This window comes from Bacillus rossius, chromosome 3, assembly GCF_032445375.1.
Source record: "Bacillus rossius redtenbacheri isolate Brsri chromosome 3, Brsri_v3, whole genome shotgun sequence".
Taxonomy (NCBI): domain Eukaryota; kingdom Metazoa; phylum Arthropoda; class Insecta; order Phasmatodea; family Bacillidae; genus Bacillus; species Bacillus rossius.
The window spans coordinates 60,466,184-60,489,347 of NC_086332.1; the positions used below are offsets into that span (position 1 = coordinate 60,466,184).

The 23,164-nt window shown below is 42.5% G+C and overlaps 1 protein-coding gene across 1 annotated transcript; it reads right to left on the bottom strand.

The window, feature by feature from the left end:
* Positions 1-5,705: 5,705 nt before the first annotated feature.
* Positions 5,706-12,439, bottom strand: LOC134531297 (insulinoma-associated protein 1-like). Its single transcript, XM_063366991.1, has 3 exons — positions 12,387-12,439; positions 10,806-10,852; positions 5,706-6,340 (listed from the first exon to the last, which is right to left on the bottom strand). The coding sequence occupies exons 1-3, from the start codon at positions 12,437-12,439 to the stop codon at positions 5,706-5,708; spliced, it is 735 nt and encodes a 244-aa protein (XP_063223061.1).
* Between the last annotated feature and the right edge of the window lie 10,725 nt (positions 12,440-23,164).

Sequence of the window (23,164 nt, forward strand, 5' to 3'; positions counted from 1 at the left end):
CGCCTATTAGACTGCAACAAGGTATACCCGCACCAGCGATTTCTGCCTTGTTTGACTGAGCCACTCAGGACGTGTTTACTTCCACACTGAATCACTATGATTGGTGTTCTTAAAATCGATACATACCTGGGAGAAACTCGACCAATCACGAAACACAGACGATGCTACAGTGTTTTAAATTTCATCTAGTCTTGAAATCTTTTCGCGAAATCTGCATGTCCCTAGTAATTAGGCATCACGTGGCTCTTCACACAGGCCAAAACCGACGCAACCTCAAAGATCGTATATTAGGCTCTGAACCACGCGTTTCCCCGTGCGTTGCTCATGAATTCGTCGGTATCCGGCAATTGGGATCGAACTCGCGACCCGAGAACTCACTAGCACCGCGAAGAAGGTAGGGTGAGGGCAAGGTGGGCTCTGAAACCTGTCCTGACCAGGCAACAGCTTAAATACTAACAAGGATTGTACTGTTGAAATATTCGCTGAGATGCCTCATTCAATTACCTATACAATTTTCCTTGTCCTGAAACTTTTTTTTGTTTAAGAAAATGTAGGCTATACAATTATTCACAAACTAATAATGTATACTGAGAATCTTTCAATATTTAATAATTTTCAATTTGGTTTGTTACAGAAACAAAGCCTACTACATGTATAGACGGAAATAGTAGTCTTGGCCGTGTGGCCAATCAACTCAATGTGGAATGTGGACCAACGGGAGTAAACTATAGATTTGAAATTGCTAAATGCGATCCAAACCAGTGAAATTTGACTGGAATTAATTAGAAACCGGTCCGTGCTCGAACGGACGTCGGAAAGTTTTTTTTTGGGAAGAGAAGGGGTAAGAACATTAATTATAAGATAATGGAAGCATTGAGAGCCTAATCTCTTACAGAAGTTGGTGGGACGGGGAACGCAGGAAAATGAAAGTTGGAGAGGATGGAAACAACTCATGATTTCAGCAGGAAATGTAGGCTAATAGTTCATGGAAGAGTTTACCGACAAGCCATTTTCTATAACAACAATTTTCAATTAGCCTATAAAAGTCCAGTTTCTTAAAAAAAAACGAAGCTTGATAACAAGGATATGTTTTCAGGACACTAACAATAGGCCCTATAGGTATTCTAAAAAAACAACGAAAAGCTGTATTTAGCCACTAATCTGAATTTGTCTCAGTACTAAAATAGTAAACGGGACCGGATGATTTTACATGTATTGATAGCAAAATGCAATTTATTTCGAAACCTCTGCACTATTAAAAAATTTCACCTTAAATTTACGAAGTTTGCTGGTTAGAAATTATCCAGTGATCTTCATAAATTTACGGGTAAAAAGTTCACTTATTTTGAACATGAACCTACCAGAATAATTTTGGTATATAAGTAAAAAATTTAAAAACTGGTTACGGCTATGCAAAAATACAATTTTTTTTCCAAGAGCGACTTTACCCTGTTCATAACGAGAGAAAAAAAATTCGGACGTAGAAATACGGTGTAGTATCTACGAATATACGGTTATTTGAAATTACGAAGAACTCTTCGTTTATTTGAGGTTAATTCTTCGATGAAAAGTCCGTAAATTTACTGTAATTTCTAGTAGTGTGAAGATGGATGTAGTCGGGGCACTCGTCTACGCGTCTAACCAAGAACACTGAATGGTGCATAATATTGGAAAAATCTGATCGCTCATTAAACTGCAATAATGTGTCCGCGTTAGTGATTGTTTCCTTGCAATAGGCAGCCGTCTGCAAGCCATTCAGGACGCGTTTACGCCCTCACTGGATGACAATGACTGGTGTGCTGACAGCCTACATGAACCTGAGATAAACCCAGTCAACCACGACACACAGCCAATGCTACGAGGTTTTAACATATAGCTGGACTGTTTTTTTTTCTCTCGCGAAAATGGTTCTGCGTAAATCAAAAGTGACTGTGTCACTAATTTTAAACTCAGATTAAGTACCTTAATTTATGTACTTCAGAAGGAAGAAATCTGCGTATAATCGGTAACGAAAAACTTGTGATTTTGGGGAGCATTTATATTTCCATCAATTTATTTACTTTATAATTTTATGAGGGTGAGGTTGAAGCTGTCACTCATACAAAAAAAATGTTTTATCAATGGTTATCAAATGAAAAAAAAGTGTTTTTTTTATAAATTTAGTAATTATCATATTCAATGTATGTATTTAATTTTAGTTTACTTATTTAACTCTGAAACAAACTGTAGATTGATTTAAACATTTAAATAATAAAATAAATTTGATAGTGTTGGTAACTTAGGTAGTTACAGAACAACACCATCGATATCATTTAACTAATTCCTGTGCGTGTCATAGCTTTAACAGCCGACACGCGCATTTCATAAAGGCTTATCGACGCTGACACTGATGACTGACAGCTCTGTACCCTGATACAATGAAGCTCGCTCCAAAACTATAGTAATTGGCGGGAACTCTGTCAGCTTCAACACAGTAACCTGCCTATAGGGACTTGCATTCGTTTGCCTGCGAGATTGTAACAAATATAAAATGATTAAAGCAGCTCCAAAATGTTACTCTTACACTAAGATAAAACAAATAAACTTTTGGTTGTAGTTAATTAAAATATTGCAGATTTTATCAAATGTTCTGAACTACTGTCTGGGTGATTCATTGTAGGTACCTACACTAAGAAGACATTATACTAAAATGTGTGTATTTAGTCGACGGGCTGCGATATTTTCTCAGGCGTTCACTAACAAGTATTCAGATCCTAGGGTTAATATCGGCGTGCATGCATTATAATCTATAAGAAAAACTACATCTTATTACAAATGAACACTTCTCCAATTGAATAATGAAATAACATATTTTGATTATTTAACTGCTCACACTCTGTTTATTTAACGCCAAAAATTTTAGTAAATATAAATTTATATTAATAATTTTGGCACAGTTTCTCTGTACAGTCTAATGATTATATAGTGTGTGTGATTAGTAAAGACCTGCGAAATTCGCGTCTTTATTTGGATACTGGCGATAATGTATACCACTATACGCTTGACGCGCCCCGAAACAAATGAACCCAATACAAAAATAATTAAATTAATTTTATATAACCATATGAGATCTGAACAGAAGGAAAAGTGTGGCGTTAGTAAAAACATATTCTTGTTTGTGTACAAGTGTATGATGTACAGGTACTGTGTGGCCAACAGACATAGGTAACCGATGTAAAGCCTCTGCGATCAACTGATGTTTGTCGCCTGAATGACACATAATAAACACATTGTGCCCGAGAAGACACGACCTCCCACTAACACTCCACACGCCGCAGGGCCCGCTATAGTGTGCATGAGCCTCCCCACCTACAACAGTAGGCCTACGACATCCCCGACATGTCAAACTTTATCCCTGTATCCGGGGCCAGAGTTCAGCCTGACTGACACCAAGCAGCCTACTTGAATTATCCGTAAGTCCCGATAAGCAAACGAAGTAAAAGAAACATCGTGTGCTCTGAAATGCTTTAAGCTAAATAAATGAACATCACGAGGCTAGCAAGCTGTCTGAAGACACATAAGAGAATGGAAAACTTCGTGGATCCACATAGGCTGACACTCAAACGCACTTTACCTTCGTGCTGCTCTGCGATTGGCCCATTTTTCAGCTGAAGGACCCTGGGCCAATCAGCGACTCTCGATCAAACAAGTAACACGGTCGAGACGTCTCACAAGTCAACAGCCAATGACCACAGTACGCAGAGTATTGTGAAGTCTATCCGAGATATCAATGAGCCTTAGACATGTTTATGTTATAGTAAGGGACCGAAAAAACTCGTGTTTTCAATTACCTATAGGATAGACTTCACAGTGCTGTGTGTACTCGGGCAAACGTCGCGTGTTCATTGTCTGCCGACTAGCCTGTGATTCGGATATTATTTAATTGATGGTTTCTCGATGGCCAGGAGTATTCCTTATGAACTGTGTACCAATAGCGGAATTAGCTTAGAGGTAGCTTATACATATTTTAATTCGCGAATTTTTCCGGTCCCTAGTCATAATGCATTATTAAACATTGGTGCCAGCAAATTAAACAGAATATACCTACCTTATTACTGTACGTGGCTTGTACATCGTTACTACAACAAAACTCACAAATTAAATAATAAATGCACATATTCTCTTCCAGTTAACAAAATAAAATTTATAAAATAATTTCACAGTAATTAAAATTTTAATTGTAACAAAATAAAATTTTCGAGAATAAAAACTTTCATTTGCCTGTCGCGAACTGACAGAAATTAACCTATGGGCCTTCATATATAACAAATTACCAATGGGATCTTGGAATCTTAAATATAAAACATTTTGAAAAAAATATTAGAGCCAAATTATTTAAATGCCTACACTATTTATTTACATCAAGAAAGAAATCATCTTCTGCTTTTTCTCTAGCTCTATACACCCACAGAAAAATTAATTTAAACAATATACAGAAATTATATTTACACGATTAGTTCACACGTTCACATAGCGCATTTGACTGCTACCAATGATTGTTCTAGGAACTGTTTTAAGGTATTATTTAATTATTTATAACAGCGCAGTAAGCTGTAAGCATCTTCGTTGGTTGCAAGCTGCCACAAAGTTAAGAGTATGATAATGTATTTCCATATGCTTCGTGGCAAGTAGTGAGTAAACAAATAACATTCTATGATAAAACCAGTATATCGTGCATTAACTAAATCAAGGCATCATATATATACAGAATAATTAACACGCAGAAAATTATTGCAATGGCCCTTTAGGTAATTATATTTAATATGTTTCTTTAGCTCTCAGGAAATAAATGTGTTACTTAAAGGTAAAACTACCTTATATTTAAAAATGTAATTATTGCACTTAAAATTTATTGTTATTATTTACCTATAATCGTTAGGAGTAACTTATTGCTTTTTAAGTCTCTAAAACCTTCTATGAAGATAATTACACAAGCAATTGAAGTGACCAATTGGGTGAGAAGCAACAGTTTGACAGGCCGCATTTAATTACTGACAAAAACATATTTATAAATCTAGCTTATTTCTTTCCTCTTATAGACTAGGTACTAAATCTAACACACTATTTCAATTAGTCATGTAGCCTACTTTATTTGACAAAATAATATTTAATATAGGTATAAAATGTTGTTTGGTTAGATCTAAGTAATTTTTGTTTCGTGGCAATTTTAAATCACAGCAGGGAATGATACCGAACATCATCATAATACTACACAACATATATTACAGCACGGGATACAGACTATTAGAATCTGAATAAAGCAACAAAGATCTATCTTAACGAATATACAGGTAGTCTCTAAATACTTAAAAGTTATCCATAGCAGAGAAATACCGATCATTGAACTTGAACATATGACTAGAAAACGATGCATGATTCGGTATGACTCTGACGGACTGTTCAGCATACGACTAGATCGAAGACTAGAATATGACCGAGGTGACAGCAAGACTGTCGACTAGATAGTTGCTGGTGACTAGAATAGCTTTCCAAGCTGACTAGAAGTGTAGACGTGGACTAGAGTGATGACTAGACAGTAGTCTGGGGGCCACCGCACTCACCGCTCACAGCAGGTTGAAGCGCCAGAGGGGCGGCGGCGGAGGCAGCGCCAGGGGCCGGTGGGGCGGCGGGGGCCAGGCGGCGGGAGGCGCCGGCAGCAGCGGCCGTCAGTCGGCGGGCGGGGCCGGCGGCAGCGACGGCGGGGGCGCCGCCTCCGGCTGCTGGTGCGTGGCCAGGTGCTTGCGCAGGTAGGCCTGCCGCCGGAACCTCTTGAAGCACCCGGGGGCGGGGCAGGCGAACTCGCCGTCCTCGTCCCCGCGGTCCTTCTTGACGGCCAGGTCGACGGGGCCGGGCGGCGGCCGGGGGCGGTGCCAGCGGCGGTGCGACGCCAGGTTGGCGGGGCAGTTGAACACCTTGTCGCACTCGGGGCAGCGGTACTCGACGTGCACGATGCGCGAGCAGCGGTGCTGCGCCAGCCCGAACGCGTCCTCGTACATCTCGCAGCACAGGCGGCAGATGTAGTCGCCGATGCGGTTCTCGATCTTGGCCAGCTCCGCCTTGGCCTCCTCCGTCACCTCGACCACGTTGAAGGCGGGGTCGATGTCGCCCTTGCGCACCGCGAGCGGCGGCTCGTCGTCGCGCAGCTCCCGGATGATGGTCCCCGACACGGGCGAGCTGTGCTCCTCGTCGAACAGCAGCCGCCGCACCGCCTTGCTGCGCTTGGGGGGCGCCGCGGCGGCGGGCCGCTTGTCGGGCTCCGGGGGCGGGCGGGGCGACTGCGGCGACGGCGTCGACGGCGGCGTGATGGGCGTCGCGGTCTTGATGGACAGGTCGAGCGGCGGCGGCGTGGCGCGCAGCTCCGAGTACAGCAGCTCCTGGTGGCGGTGGTAGTACACGTAGGGCTCCATGTCGTGCTCCGCGGCGCGCTTCACCAGGAAGCCGCGCGGCATGGCGCACGTGCTGCCCTCTCGGCGGCTGGCCACCGACTGTGGGCGACGCGCGCGCTGCCTCCCCTCTCTCCCCCCTCCCGGCCGGCGAGGCTCCGCCCAGCGCTCCCCGCCGCGCAGGTCGTGCGGGGCGGGGCCTCGCCGTGATTGGCCGGCGGCGCGTGGCCCGCGCGGCAGTGATTCGGGCTGCAGATGAGCGGGAACCCGTGTAACGGCTCGGGCATTGTTTTGAACGCCCGGCGGAAGGATTCCGGCGGTTGGTCGCGGCTGAGTGGGCGGTTACCCTCGAGCGTGTGTCGAGGACAGCTGAGGGCTCGCTGTGGCCGGGTGTGGCTGTGGACCACGCCACTCACCACTGCTTTCATTTCCTGGCGGGAAAAACATGACTCGCACTTCTATGGTCACTCTGTAACGGACTCATTTAAATTAGTACGTTCCAGCGACCGCGTTTCACTGAACGATAGTTTTATTTATATAATGTAGTTAACGGAGTTCAAATACGTACATCTGAACATGTGCAGTAACTTCTAGCAAATTTATCTAGACTGTTTCTAGTTTTTCTACGTTTCCTCTCAGAATATTTTTTTACACATATATGCAAATTTCTTGTCTTTGTTTATGTTTAATTTCATTCATTTTTCTTTGTTATAATAAATAATTTAAACTGTAAGTAAAACATAACACGATTCAAGATATACATGACTTAAATTACAGCTTTTCGTTTCGTAGTGAGTAAATATGACTTGATTATTCTTTCAAATCGTAGTCTGTGTTTCGAGTAGTCACAGTTTTATTTAGAAACCCAAAATGAAAGTACGTTCAAAATAAAATTAACAAAAACACTTTTTAGGCTTATTAATTTTATTTTTTTTCATTATAATAACTTTACTAGGAGTGATCAGCGTTGTCGGTTTGAGAATGACAGATTCAGTGACGAAAACTTGGACGGAATCTTTTTAGGATTCGTTGCCAAAAAGTTTTTTTTTTCCGCCGTCAGTAATGCAAGACTAAACATTACATAGTAGCTTGCATGTACACTAGCAGCAGCGACTATTATATCTAAACAAAATGTACATAGGCTATTAATTTGTGAGATGAAAAGACCGAACTGAGGCTGTAGTTTGTTCCTATAGTGCCTAATTGTCTGCAATCCGGAGTTGCGTAGCGGAGAATTAGGTTGCAAACACTGAAGGGGCTGCAAGGACTTCTGCATTATAAACCAGCGCAGCGTAGGGCCTATACCTAAGTATACGCGGGGGCCTTCTAAGGGCCAACTTCGCAAGTTCTGACAGGACCGAATAAGAAAGAAAAATTCGTTACATTCTATCAAAAATAAGAAGTTTTGCGTAAGCCATGATGTGAGAAAATCTGCAATTGTATACTACAAAAAGCCAAATATTCAGTAGGTCTATTGTATGTTCTTGTGAATTAAAAATACAAAAATAATAAATAATTAGGACAACTAAAAATAATAATTTGCACTATACAAGACAGTTTGTGTACCCGTTCATTCACATTTATTGAAATTATTTTTGAATAATACTATTTGCAGAAACGAATATAGGTAACTAAAATGGTGTCACTATTTTCTATGTACTTCAGTATACTTTCCTTGAAATTAGATCATTCCAAATAAAAAATGTTCACAGGAGTACAGTATGTTGTTTCAAATAATGAATGACCGTTTGCAACATAAGTGTTGGAATATTTTTATATCTGTAATTTGAAATACACTAATGAATCTTTACCAATTGGCAAGGTACCAACATTTTTTTGTATGATTTTTCAGCTATGCAGAAACATTGTGGTGCCATAATACAATTAAAGTAGTTTTCACGATCCGTCGTATTTCAACAGAACAAAATTAGCTTTTCTTAGATAAATATACAAAAATTGTTATTTATAATAAAATGAGAATGTGCAGATAGGGTTGTCCAACTTTGCTGTTCCAACTAAAATTTTATTTTTACGACTTCTCCAAATTTAGTGTGGTCGTTGCTCAACAGCAGCTGTAGCTAAGCACCTGGCCTCAAACACGTTCCTCTCTCCCTTAACCAATACCTATGTTTCATTTCGCTAAACAATTCGCATTTCTTGAACTGGTAGGCCTACTAATTTTAGTAATGCCTCAGTAATTTTAACTTTCTATTTTTTATTATTATAATTAAAATTAACGACTAAACAACAAAAAAAAATCACCATAAGTTACGTCCGCTCTTTCATCATCAGCGAGATAAGAAAGTACTTGTACCCACGTGCCTTCTAAATCATTTTCTATCTCATATCTGAATACATTTTATTGAATTAACTGGTTATTGTATGTGGTTGAAGAATTATTAATTTAAAGAAATCTATTGTATTTCCAGAGCCACTTAGTTATTCGACTTTAAATAATAACTTATATTAATTAGTCGTATATATGAAAGCCTCAAAATTTCATATGTAGGTACATTAAATTTTATGGTAAGATGAATTATCTTAAAATTTTAATATTTTTGAGCACGGAAGTTTGATTGAAATTACTTAGCTTATATTTAAGAAATTATTAATTGCCTTTATTGCAACTACTTGAAAGAAGGGTGTTAAATATTACTGTTTTTGAACTTTCTGAAACTTGCCTGCAAATAACGCACAGCATACATTTAAAACTCTCCTTGTTGGCTCTCAGTTGAATCGTGATTCTATCTTTAGCCTTTAGGAAATATGATTAAGAATCTATAGTTGATTCCAAGCTAAAATATAATTGAGATATTTGTGATCCCCGCGTTTATCGAAAGCTCTTCGTTTTAACCGTTGTCTGAAGATTCACCAGCGTATTAATTTCAGTATTTTTTTTTCCAAATAATATGGATGTTTGTATTAAAGCCTATGGGCCAAAATGAGTACTAAAACGTGCGGTCAAGTTGCTTTAATTTCAGTACTGAATATTTTGTCCCATGCTGTATCATGGGAATTCCGCGCAGTTATTTATACTTCAGCACTTAGTTGAAGCCTTGCTTATTATTTAGGTCACACGCAGTCACCAGCATGGCGGACTCCGTAGTTTGATTTATGTCTATTCAGCGAGGGTTCCAGCCCTGGGGTTGCAGGTTCGAGTCCCCGACTCGAGCACGGGTGTTAATCCAGGTTCAGCTCGCGCGCCGTCACCCACTGAGCTCCCGGCATGACGCGGGGACCCTCACACCACGTGAAGTCACGGTAGGTAGCCAACCTACTGATCCTCAATTTGAGCGGACATGTTTTTAACGTGAATACGTCTTATAAATAGGGATGCAAGTTATAAAATATAAACAGGCCTACATATAATATTAAGGGTATACGCATGCGCCATTATCAACAGTTTTTATATAGTTACAGTTCACTATGTGTAATAGGCAAGCTTCTCGAAAGTTCGATTGCGGGTGACTCATCTGCTTTATATTGGACACACGCGTTAACCAATTCGAGTCAAATAAAATTCATTTTGTGCATAAAATAATAACCTATTTAAACCACGTTTTATTAAGGTTTATGATATATTACATCTGTGAGGTTAAATTACGAAAAATATTTGCATTAAAATTACAATGTCGAGGCATGTGGCGGATTTACACACTCGGAATTGCAAGAAACGATTAGAAGAAAGAACAGCTTTTGACGATGCCAAAAATGTGCCACGTCGCCGGTGCCGAGAAACTAAGATGGCGGACTTCTCCCGGCAGGCATCACCAACCGCAGGTAATTGTCCGCAGCCTGGCACGAGTGCAGGCATTACCGACAGTGTATTGCCGCTGTCTAGTATGTATTGAGACTGAAACATAAATAACGTTGATTTAGAAATTATTTATTGCCGATTTGCAATTTACAAAAAATAATTTTTTGTCACGAGTCTATATCGCGGGCATAGAACGAACAGGAGCAGATATCTTTAAATAGGCGTTCCCGTATTGCATTGTGGGAACACATTTAGTAAGGACTGTGTTTAAAAGGGCGGAAATTTTCATTCATACTTATCCATCAGCAGGCGTTGGTTTTTGGTGTTGAAATATGACGATGGTGAGGTAAAAGTGACTTGAACTACGTCAGAGCATGCCACATCTACAGCCTATTTCTAACCACACGTGTGCTTGTTTACTTATTTTTTTCCGGCAAGTTAAATAAAGAATAGTATGTTTGATTTGCTAGTTTTGCTGTGTAGATATTCATTTGACAACCGTGAGTTGTTGGTGCCAAACAAGCTCGCTGCAGTTAGTTCTCGGGGCTAGACTCGTAGTAGCTAGGAGGAGGGGGGGGAGGGCAGTCGCCCGCCGCGGTGCGCACGCACCAAGCAGACTCTTGCAAGAGGGGGGGGGGGGGGGGGGTGGCATGAAGCATGACACGTACCTACCCTAGCGGAGCCGCCACACGCCGATTGCGCGGGGCTGGTGCGTGACCGCGAGTCGAACCCGGCACCCCTTCCCCCAGGTTATTACACCCTCCCCCTCCCCCCCTGAGGCGATAAGGTGGCGGCGGTCTTCAGCACCGACCGGGAATCCCCGCAAGCTCGGACATTAACAGTCATTCCCATCAAACACGCTTAAAAATTTTAACTAAAAAGATCAATGTTTTCCATTAGTTCCAACTGAAGATATGTCGGTACAAGTAGATTCATATTTAAACGCCATTTGGACTGACACATTGAATTTAAAATGGTCCATATTAGATTAAATGGACTTTAGATTTACACTCGAGAGGATGCGTCGCGAGCAGAAAATAAATTTGGTATGAATAATTTCGCGAATGGAACGGAAGTCGAATGAAGGGGGATGTGTAACCGCGGTGCCGGAGTCGTCAAGATGGCGGACCCACGTGTAGCAACATAAACCCGCTTTTAGGCACTTTCGTAAATATTAGGGGATATGCCAAACGTTTTGGTGTGCCAAATGAAATATGATAGTGAAAATACTCTGGGAATAAATTTGGTAAACCAAAATAATAACAGTAAAATGTAACCACAAGTTTTAAAATAAGTAAGAAAACTGGCCTGAACACTTTGGTTTTATTCTACTAGTTTTTCGTCGCTAACTTTTATTTGTATTGCTTCTGCTATACACTGTAGTTTTACTTACCCTGTAGTTCAAAAAATCCTGTTGACTGTGTTGTTTTAAACCTTCAAATAAGAATGATAACTAGGTTACACTGTGGGCACCTTTATAAAAAAATCAAATTTTGAAATAATATCGTCAAATCTTTTGAAACTAATCTATATTTTCATTGAATTTAACCTAAATAATGAGAACATTTTATCCAGAAAACAAACAAACTTGACTCAGTATCACGTTATCACAAGAACATAACCCTTGACAAAACTTAACAAGAAAATAAACAATTTATAAAGTGGACACAAATTAATTTCAGAAAACACGGACGATTAATTTAAGTACAATTACTCATGTAATAATTCGAATGAAAATCAAAGGTATAGGCCTATACTCGAAATCACTTTGTTATAGTATTGTTAGTTAGCTCTTATTTCAATCAAATCAAAATACTTATTCAAAACTATTACTTTCCAGAGCTAGCAAAAATATGTATCACTATATATATAGACCCTATATGTGTGGGCAGAGAAAATGGACCACTAGAAGAATGAAATTACGTTTCGCTAAGTAGTAGAACTGTCAATTTAATAAATATATATGCAACCAATATTGAGAAGTTAAATAGTTAACAAGTTACGGTACTACTCTCAAATGTATTTTTGTCGCACTTGCAATTCGTACACATCAATGAATCAATTAATTTCTAAAATATTAATTTTACAAAATGGAAATTTCTTTGATAATTGGTAACGGTCCTCGTGAATTAGAATTTTTAAAGTTGGTAAACAAAATAAAAATCGCAGTTTTGATAGTATCCGGACAATCCATAGAACGAACCAACCTCGTGTTCTGGAACCTGGGTAATCTGGACAAGAAGTTATGTGGCAGGGTCATATATCCTGCTGGAGGCTGGAACCCGGGACTCCACAACGCCTTCCTTCCAGGTCTCGTACAACAGCACCTCCAGGTGGTGATCACGGGAACCCGGGACCTCCTTTCTTCCGCCCGAAGTCGATACTCGTTACTCTTAAACGTAGACACTCCTCAAAAACGTCCCAGAAACGGCGTCTGACTTCTATGTCGTAGTTTGGGCCTCTTAATAGGGATTAAAACCTTACTCAATCTTGCACTGCTGATAGAACCGAATATGTCTTGATCTCGATGTAGGTTGTAGTTTCAAATTAGTATCCTTCCAGTTTGCTTCGCAGTCTACTCGAAGATGTCACAACTATTCAGATACATCGGTCGTGGAAACGTAACTGCAGACGTTTTACTCTCAAAATACTCTCAAACATATGTTGGATACATACTATAGGTATTGGTACTTTGCGTGTTAATACTTGAAATTTATTTCGTGCAATTATATGTTATTCGACGTACATGCTAATAAAATACTGCGTCACCAGAAGACACGTTCGATCAGTTCTGCAGACGATTTGAGATTAAAACGTTCCATCGAAAATTACAAAAAAATTCCAAACTGTTACTATATAAAAATACTGTTTTGTCTCAAACAAACATAAATTAATATGAATAAATAAATTGTTTCGTCCACATCAGGAAAATCGTTACCTAATATTGTGTACATATATATAAGTATATTGTAACGAACGTGATCAAGGCCGGGACACGTGCAGGTGCAGAGCTGGCTGGCGACTGCCGCAATATGATATGCGCCGTGCGCGCCTGGAAGATAACAAGGATTGTCGCTTTCCCCCCTTCTTCCCAACACTCCCCGCGCGACGCCCTGCCTTTGACACGTAACTGAAACCTGACAGCTGCGAAGTTACGCGAGCCGCCGACACGTGTTTTCGAGAGATTTCTGCCGTCATGTCGGTGTGGAATGACACGACTGGTCCCGGCCACGCTCGTGAGTTCCAGAAATGGCGGCTGATATATAAAAAGAGGTCGTCGGCCTCAGCAAGGGAGTTCAGAGAGAGAGAGAGAGAGAGAGAGAGAGAGAGAGTTCAGGTGGGAGCCTTCCCGCAGCGGAGCTTCCGGGGCGATAGTGCCGCGAGTGCGGCAGAGTGGCGAAGTCCTTGGACGAAGGTTCCAGGGCGAAGAGTTCAGTTCCGGGTTATAGTGTCACGGGTGCGGCGGAGTTCCAAGCGAAGTTCCGAGCGAGGCGTCGATAGGGATCTCGGCAAAGGCAAGTGCGTCGGCGGCGGCGGAGTGCGGCGGCGGAGTGCGGCGACGGAGTCCCGCGGCTGAGATCCACGAGGGGCGCTGAGGCGACAGTTGCGCCAGAGGTGCGGCCCAGCGAGGTGTGTGGATTGTAATAAACGAGTGACTGGTGAAACAACATTTTTAAGTGCAATTGATTATTTTGTAATTTTATAAGATTAATAAATTGTAAGTGACATAAGTAGTGGCCATAAATAAAACTGTGTGTGTAATAAAATCTTTAATTGGGCTATCCTTTACGTACCCGCGGTAAATTGTAACAATATAAACCAATTTAATAACTAATTTTTGCTACTCATAGATTTCAACAAACAAAAGAAACATTGAAAATCAAAGAGAACGAACAAAAAATATCTGGGCTTAGAGAACGCATGTAATGAACTGCTGCTCATTGTCCTTCGATGAGGGTGCTCAATTCTTGCCTTCATAACACTGTTGATAAAACATAGTATCCTTTCAATTTTATAATAATCTCGGTAGCGCGGCGGCAAGAGATAGATACTGTTACGATTTGCCTCGCGGGTTCGTAAAGGATAGCCCAATTAATAGATTTTATTTCACACACAGTTTTATTTATTACCACTACTTGTCACTTACAAATAATCTTCTAAATTGGCAGATAATTAACTACACTTAAAGAAATGCCAATTCCCCAGTCACTCGTTTCACACACCTCGCTGGGCCGCACTTCCGGCGCAACTCTGACCGCAGCACCCCTCGTGGGTCTCCGCCGCGGGACTCCGTCGCCGCACTCCGCCGCCGCCGTCACACCCTTCGCCGAGATCCCACTCGACGACTCGCTCGCCACTTCACTCGGGACTCCGCCGCGCCCGCGACTCTATCGCCCGGAAACTCCCGACTCCACTGAACTCACTCACTCCCTGCCCTGGAACCTTCGTCCAAGGACTTCGCCACTATATCGCCCGGAAACTCCGCCGCGGGAGGACTCCCACTCAGTCTCTGACTGACTGACTCAGACTCTGCCCTGGAACATTCGTCCAAGGACTTCGCCACTCTGCCGCACCCGCGGCACTATCGCCCGGAAACTCCGCCGTGGGAGAACTCCCCACTCAACTCCTTACTGACTCGAAGGTCGTCCCAACCTCCTTAAATAGCCCTTGGGTTCCCATCCAGAACAATCGGGCATGTCTCCGAGATATCGCGCGACCTTCGCCATCGAAATGCCCAGAAACGCGTCGTGAGTCCTCGAAGGACGCGGTGGCTGCTCTAAGAACGCCGATAAAGGCGTCTGAGTCCTTTTATTCCGCAGTGCGGCCTCTTTTAAGTAACCCGATCTGAGGCAGGTGCGCGCTGCGACGGTCAGGATGTAGCGAGATAGTATGACACGAGATACCAGGGAGAGGATGCGGGTGGAAGGGGGCGCAGACAGGCCGAACGAGTGCGGCGACGCCAAGCACTGCAGCCAAGCGCGCTCGTAACATTGCCCCCTCCTTAAACCTGTTCGTCCCGAACAGGTAATGCATCTCCTCCTGGAGGTCCCCATGCTACTCGAAGTTTAGGTCTCCTGCCTTTCCTCCATCGCGGGCTGTACAGTCTCACCAGGTAACCCTCTCTCTCATTAGATGTAGCTTCTCTTGTCGCCCGGCGACACTTCTGGGTCGCAGATTCCCCATGTCGTTCAGTCAGCTGCCCGAGACGGACCGACCATTGCCTTGGAAGGACTCGATACTCTTGAGAGCATTGCTCGTTGCCTCCCAATGGTTCGCTTGTTTCTTCCCTTTTTCTCTCTGTTTGTTCTCTCGTAGCTACTTGTTCACAAAGCATTTCTTCCCAGCTCTTCTTCGTCTCTTCTTGGTTCCTCATTCCCTCTTTGTTCTTATGAATATCGTCTGGACTGCTTTCAGTTACTCCTTGCACCATCTTCTTCACTCTTTGTGTTCTCATTTTCTCTTCTCGGTCTTTATTCCCCTGTTCTTGGTTCTTCTTCACCTCTTCTTGGTCTTCCTGTGTTTCTTCTTGGTCTTCCTTCGTTTCTTCTTTGCACTTCTCTATCTCTTCTTGACTCATGTACATCTCTTCTCGGCTTTTCTTCAGCTCTTCTTTCATCTTCATGTCCTGACTGTTCTCCTCTCCTTGGCTAATGTCCTCTTCGCAGTGTTCTTCGCTGTTCTCTTCGCTGTACTCTTCGCTGTTCTCTTCACTGTTCTCTTGACTGGTCTCCTCTCGGCAGGTCTCCTCTTCGCTGGTCTTCTCTTCGCTAATCTTCTCTTCGCTAGTCTTCTCTTTGTAGTTCTTCTCTTCACTGTTATTCTCTTCACTGTTCTCTTCTTGGCTGGTCTCTTCTTGGCTGGTCTCCTCTTGGCTGGTATCCTCTTGGCTGGTCTTCATTTCTCTGTTCTTCTCTTCGCTGTGCTTCTCCTGACCGGTCTTCTGTTCGCCGTTCTTCTCTTCGCTGTTTTTCTCTTGGCTGTTCTTCCCTTCTATGCTTATCTTCACTTCGGTCTTCATTTCATTCCTCATTTCTTCTTGGCCATGCTTCAGTTCTTCCTGACCCTTCTTCATTTCCTCTAGGCTATAATTTGACCCGCTCTTCTTTTCTTCATGGTGGTTCTTACTCTCCTTCCTTCCACTCTTCATTTCTTCCGTAAATTTCTTTATACTAGTTACCATTTCTTCCTTAAAGTTCTTTGTACTAGATACCATTTCTTCCTTAAAGTTCTTCATACTAGCTAACATTTCTTCCTGACCCTTATTTATACTGGCTAACATTTCTTCCTGACCCTTCTTCATACTGGCTAACATTTCTTCCTGACCCTTCTTCATCTCGTCCAGCCTATTCTCCATTTTCTCCTGGCTACTCTTCATCTCCTCCAGCCTATTCTCCATTTTCTCCTGGCCATTCTTTATTTCTTCCCTGTTACTCTTCATTTCATTCTTCATTTCTTCCCTGTTACTCTTCATTACATTCTTCATTTCTTCCTGGCCACTCTTCAGTTCGGCCAAGAATGCCAGGACATTCTTAAGCTCATCGGCAGCCATCTTTCTTGTCCACATATACTACAAGCCTAAATAAATTTTTTTCTAATACTGTTCTTAATTTTAAATGACCTAGCCGAACCTTCTAATTTAACTAACAATAACTCTATTACATTCAAAACTAACACTGACTACAGTATACTCAAACTAACTCTAGAAAATTTAAAATTCACTAAAGTTCTAAACACTAACTATATTCTCGTAAACTAAATTCTATCCTTAACTTTTATTCTAATACTCTAACTGAATCCTAAATCTATTAATTAGGGCTATCCCACTTCTGTCACCAAAATGTTACGATTTACCTGCGGGGGTTCGTAAAGGATAGCCCAATTAATAGATTTTATTTCACACACAGTTTTATTTATTACCACTACTTGTCACTTACAAATAATCTTCTAAATTGGCAGATAATTAACTACACTTAAAGAAATGCCAATTCCCCAGTCACTCGTTTCACACACCTCGCTGGGCCGCACTTCCGGCGCAACTCTGACCGCAGCACCCCTCGTGGGTCTCCGCCGCGGGACTCCGTCGCCGCACTCCGCCGCCGCCGTCACACCCTTCGCCGAGATCCCACTCGACGACTCGCTCGCCACTTCACTCGGGACTCCGCCGCGCCCGCGACTCTATCGCCCGGAAACTCCCGACTCCACTGAACTCACTCACTCCCTGCCCTGGAACCTTCGTCCAAGGACTTCGCCACTATATCGCCCGGAAACTCCGCCGCGGGAGGACTCCCACTCAGTCTCTGACTGACTGACTCAGACTCTGCCCTGGAACATTCGTCCAAGGACTTCGCCACTCTGCCGCACCCGCGGCACTATCGCCCGGAAACTCCGCCGTGGGAGAACTCCCCACTCAACTCCTTACTGACTCGAAGGTCGTCCCAACCTCCTTAAATAGCCCTTGGGTTCCCATCCAGAACAATCGGGCATGTCTCCGAGATATCGCGCGACCTTCGCCATCGAAATGCCCAGAAACGCGTCGTGAGTCCTCGAAGGACGCGGTGGCTGCTCTAAGAACGCCGATAAAGGCGTCTGAGTCCTTTTATTCCGCAGTGCGGCCTCTTTTAAGTAACCCGATCTGAGGCAGGTGCGCGCTGCGACGGTCAGGATGTAGCGAGATAGTATGACACGAGATACCAGGGAGAGGATGCGGGTGGAAGGGGGCGCAGACAGGCCGAACGAGTGCGGCGACGCCAAGCACTGCAGCCAAGCGCGCTCGTAACAATACGTTTGAGAAGCTCAGGACGTAATTTTTAACGTGGTACAAACCTTGCCACTAGAATTTTTTTTTTTTTGCCTTTTTAATAACCTAACAATATAATAAAAATATATTAATATTAAGTATATAATAATGTTGATTCAGCTCAATAAGTTTAAAGTTTGTTTGTAGGAAGTATACATAGTTACAAACTGATTTCAGTCGTTTAAGCAAAAACAAATAAGTATAATAACTTATAGCCCCTATGTTTTGAAATGATTCAGGGTAGTATTTGAGTAATGCTATATAAATATAACTTCTAACGTGTGCGAAAACTTATAGTAGCCTACTAACTGTTTAGTAAATTTCAACAAGATAGGCAGTGTTTTAATACAAATCCTTGGCGAATATCAGGCCCAAAACCGAGGTTTAGGATTTTTTCAAGTCTTTTTCGCTTTTATCGGAATCATTTACAATAATTTTAAATTTCCGTATGTTTCGTGCTGCTATCTGAGCGTAAAAGTGGCAATCAACTATTACGATTCAGGCAGCGAATTCTAGCGGCGGGCGCAGAAAGTACGGGTGCGATTTGTGTCCAGAAATTATGGCACCTGAAAAGCTAATATTTTATTTATCAGTGTATTTATTACGCTTGGCATTATTTTAAAATATTCTACGTTACATTTCGTGACAGAGTGCCAGAGGGCCTGGATGTGAATAACAGTACAGACCTCCTGTGGGCATGTTTAACCTGTAGGCTCATACAAAATTACTATGCGCTTAGTAAAAAAAAATACTGTGACTTGTTACTGGGAAAAGGACAACTAAAATCAAGGCATGAACATTCATTTAATTTGTTGTATCTCATCTCTAGACGGAAGAGAGAGAGAGTCTTTATGGGTGAGCTAAGGACTGAGTTATGCTTATAGGCTATGCATCCTACCTATCTGCCAAACTAAACTACGGTTTGTGCCGCTTCAGTTTAAAACGCGTTGTTTACAGGAACTGTTGGGGATAAAAATGTTAACCTCTCGTTTAGAGTATCAAGGTGGTAAAGTATTTTTGGAGGCATTAAATTGACCTTTTTTCTCAGCCCCACTTATAATGTGTAAACATATGCAAAATTCACGTTAATTATTTTTATCACACTAAACTGCACACACTTATTCACAATCATGTCAAAAGCAATATTTTATTTTTGGTTGCTGTCACCTTTTTATTTTTTTCTCCCAGAATGTATATCATTTGATTAAATTAATTAATTTACATTCTTATTGGTTTCTTGTCCTTCTGGGTACGAGCCATTAAGAAGCGTATAATGTTTTACGTACTAGCTTGAATACATTCATTAGTAGCGGAATTGCCTTCAGTGTCTGAATAGAGAGGTTGAATCTCCCCCCAGCCACTTGTCTTTTATCACAATGATACTGCGACAAGTGATGTTTTCTGGGGGAAGAGCCATTAGTTTGTGAACGCGATCCTTCCCTCGCCTTCCTCTGCACGGCCGCCTCGTCGCACCAGCCGTTGTTCCGTTATTGCGCGCGCGGCCGCCGCAGTAATTGTTCCGCCGTGGCTAATGACGCTGCGGGCAGAGGGGGGAGGAGGTGTGAGGGCGGGCTGCTATGTGGACCAATCTCGGCGCTCGCGATCCCCCCTCCCCCTGACCAAGGACTGCCGGGGCTAATGAAGTTCTGGCAGCGGCCGGGCGCTGACCGCCGCGCTGGCGTCGCTCGGTTGTGCGCCCCCTCTCCGCTCCCTAGGTACAAACATATTCCCGGCAACACTACATCGTTCATTGCTAGCGGCAGGCATTTTTCCACGGAAAAAGAAGAAAAAAAATTTGAACGCCCATTAGACTGCAATTTGGTATGCGATTGGCGGCCGTCTGCAAGAGAAGCCATTGCCTTATTTGACAGAACAAATCACGATGCGTTTGCTTCTGTAGTACCCGAAAGAAACTAACCCAATCACGAAACCCAGACGATGCCACAGTGTTTAAACTCTCAGCTAGTATCGAAATTCAGGCCACTGTACCTATACCTACTTAAACAGTTCAGTACGCCAGTAGCGGAATTAGTTTGGAGGTATACGTTCTCGTATTTAATCGCGATGTGAGTCCACGCATTTTCCCCGTCTCTAACCGTAGGTAGTCTTGATACGACCCAATGGACAAGAAACATTGCCAAAATTCAAATCACCCAATCACACGCAATCTAGTCGCAGAGACGCCGACTTATTTGTATGCCAGTGTGTGGAGTTCGTTGTTGCGAAAGTTGCTGATCTGTAATAATGTAACTAGGCATATGTAGGGACTGGAAGAATTCGCGAGTTCAATGACCTTGAGGATAGACTCCGCGATTCTCTGCATACGTACTTGGACAAACGTCACTTGAGAAGCGTCTCAAATGGGTAACTCGATTCGACATTTCTTTGACTGAGGGTCTCTAATTGGCTTAAGAGTCCTCCAGATGAAGAGTGAACCAATAGCTAAGCGCATAACCAGGGGGGAGGTCAGTGGGGCCCCTACCCCTCCCTTCCAGGATTAGAAAAATAAGTAAAGACAGAATAAGAAAATAATAGTAAATTAGCTACTTACAGATTATTTTATTAGGATTATTGTAACACTTAGTGAATGTATTTCCTCCCCTTTAAAGCCCGAGATCCCTCGTACACAGAAGCAACAGTAATTGTGTTTCCAAGTAGTCTATAGTTAATGCCGGTTTGCACACGAGTTACTGTAAGCATGTCTTTACATTGACATGTGTGTTTCATTAAAGGTATATGTGTATTTACCCTAAGACTTGTTTAATGGACATAATTAATAATTGACTTAAGAGCAAAATATTTAAAACAATCAAACATAAACCAAGATCATTACTCTAATTACTACTTTTTAAAGTTCGGCGTTCTAAAAAGTTTGCTTTTCCGTGAGATGTTATTAAAGTCTGACAGTAAATTTTCTTTTAAAATTTAGTTATAGACAAAAATTATAGAAAAAAAAGATATAATGGTTGCACTGTACCCCCTCCTTCACAATATAAGCAGCACAAAGGTATAACTAGATGTAGCCGCGACGGGCGGTTGCCGCCAGGGAGGCGGGCTCCCTGCTCCCCTGCCGCCGCCGCCGCCGCCGCCGGAGGCCGGATGTCCGCGAGCCGCCGCCTTGTCCGGGTCCGGGGACACGGGCCGGGCCGGCGATAACCGCCCGCGACACTCGCCGACACTCACGCACCAGGAGCAGCGCGGCGTTCACTCGCCCCGGGTCAGGCGAGCGAGTCGCCGGCGTCTGCGCTTCTGACGCTGCAAGTACCCGCAGTCCCGTGTGCACAGCGTCACCTGCTCATCGGCTCCCGACTGCTGAGACGTCTCAACTCGGTGGCCTGTGACTCGGCAACTGCTTTCATTTAGCGTGTCAATTACGATACTGGCTGAGAGTTAAAACACCGCAGCATCGTCTGTGTTTAGTGAGTGGGCGAGTTTCATTCAGGTACGCGTCTACTGTTAGAACACCAATCACAGTATTTCAGCGTGGAAGCCAAAATATGTACCGAATGGCCCGATAAAATAAGGCAGTGGCTTCTTTTTGCAGATGGCTGCCAATTACAAGGAAGAAACAGGTGGCGCGGATATAGCATATTGCAGTCTAATAGTCTTTCAGATTTTTTTTCTCGCGAAAAATGCCTGCCCATATGTATAGCTAAAACTCCAACCTCAACGTGCCTTAATAATTAGGCTATAGCTCAGGGCAGGCTATATTCTCGAAAAATCTGAACGCCTATTAGACTGGAACAACGTATATCTGTACCAGTAGTTTCTTCTTTGCGATTGGCGGTTGTCTTCTGCGAGTGAAGTCATTGTCATTGCCTTTTTTGCCACTCAGGACGCGTTTGCTTCCGCACTGTCCTACTGTGATCGGTGTTAACACTAGACATGTACCCGAAAGTATACGAATCACAGATGATGCTACTTTCAGCTAGTTTCGGATTCTTTTCGCAAAATATGCATGCCCCTAGCTTTGCAAAAAAAAAAAAAAAAAAAAAAACCTGCAACCCTGCAACGAGAATTTTACAGAATGAACTCCAATGCGCATGCGCGTTTCGTCCAATTGGGTTCAAACACAAGATACGGGCTGTAAAGAAGCACGTGGTTTCTTTTCAAGAGAATGAAAAATATAACATGCAAGAAACAAATTGAAAAACACACGATCATTTATTTTCAATATTGAACTCATTTTAATGCTAAATGAGAAAACTCAGTCTCTGCAATTTCGTTTTCTGCAAGTTTGCTAATAGTAATTTTTTAATTGAGAAAATGTTAGAACAAACAGGATGACTATAATATTTACCTTTTTTTGTTCTCTTTAATACGATGTTAATTCCCACTGCCAATTAAGTATAATTTCCAGTGCGCATATACGAGTACATACTTTTTTTTTTGTAGAAGTAGCTAATGTTAGGTTAGGTGTTTTTCATAAATAAAATTCTCGTAAAATAATAATTCTTTGGGGAGGGGAGGGGCATAAGAGAGGGAATGGTAGGTTTTTGCACTTAACTATAGGTGATCATAACTAAAATGAAATGTTGTCAGGTAAGGTCAGCGACATTTAAAATATCCTAAAATCGTAAAAAATTAATGTGTGTCGCAAAATTTTGTTTTATTCCGATCATTTAATTGCAAGAGCGAGCGGAAAACTTGGGAGGTGTTCGGGAACTATATTCGGACGACTGACTCCACTTCACTGAATCTTAGGCTCCCCTTCTTGCGAGGGGGCGGAGTTTGCATTTGCATTAACACTGACCGCCGAGAACTACCTGTACCTGCTCGGTCATCAGGGCCGGTACCGACACAGCCTGGCGTGCCCTTGTCGCCCTTGTCGCCCTTGTCGCGCTTGTCGCGCTTGTCGCGCGGCTGAGCGCGTGACCACGGCGCGATGTCCGCACGAGAGGGAGAACTAGCCACTCGTTATGGTTGCTCGTTAGGGACGTCATATCGATGAACTTAAATCCTTTTAACTTTCTGGTGGCACACGTATTTTACATATGAGATTTGTACAAATTTATGTGTGTATGTGTATTTAAATTGTTTGTTATACGAGGTCTATAAATAAATACATTCCTAATCAACCAGAGTAAATGGAAGGAAAAAAAAACGGATGCATGGTCACCACGCGCGTTAGAAGCGAAACTTCACACTTCAATAGGCTAATGATACTCAAACGATAAAACCAAATAG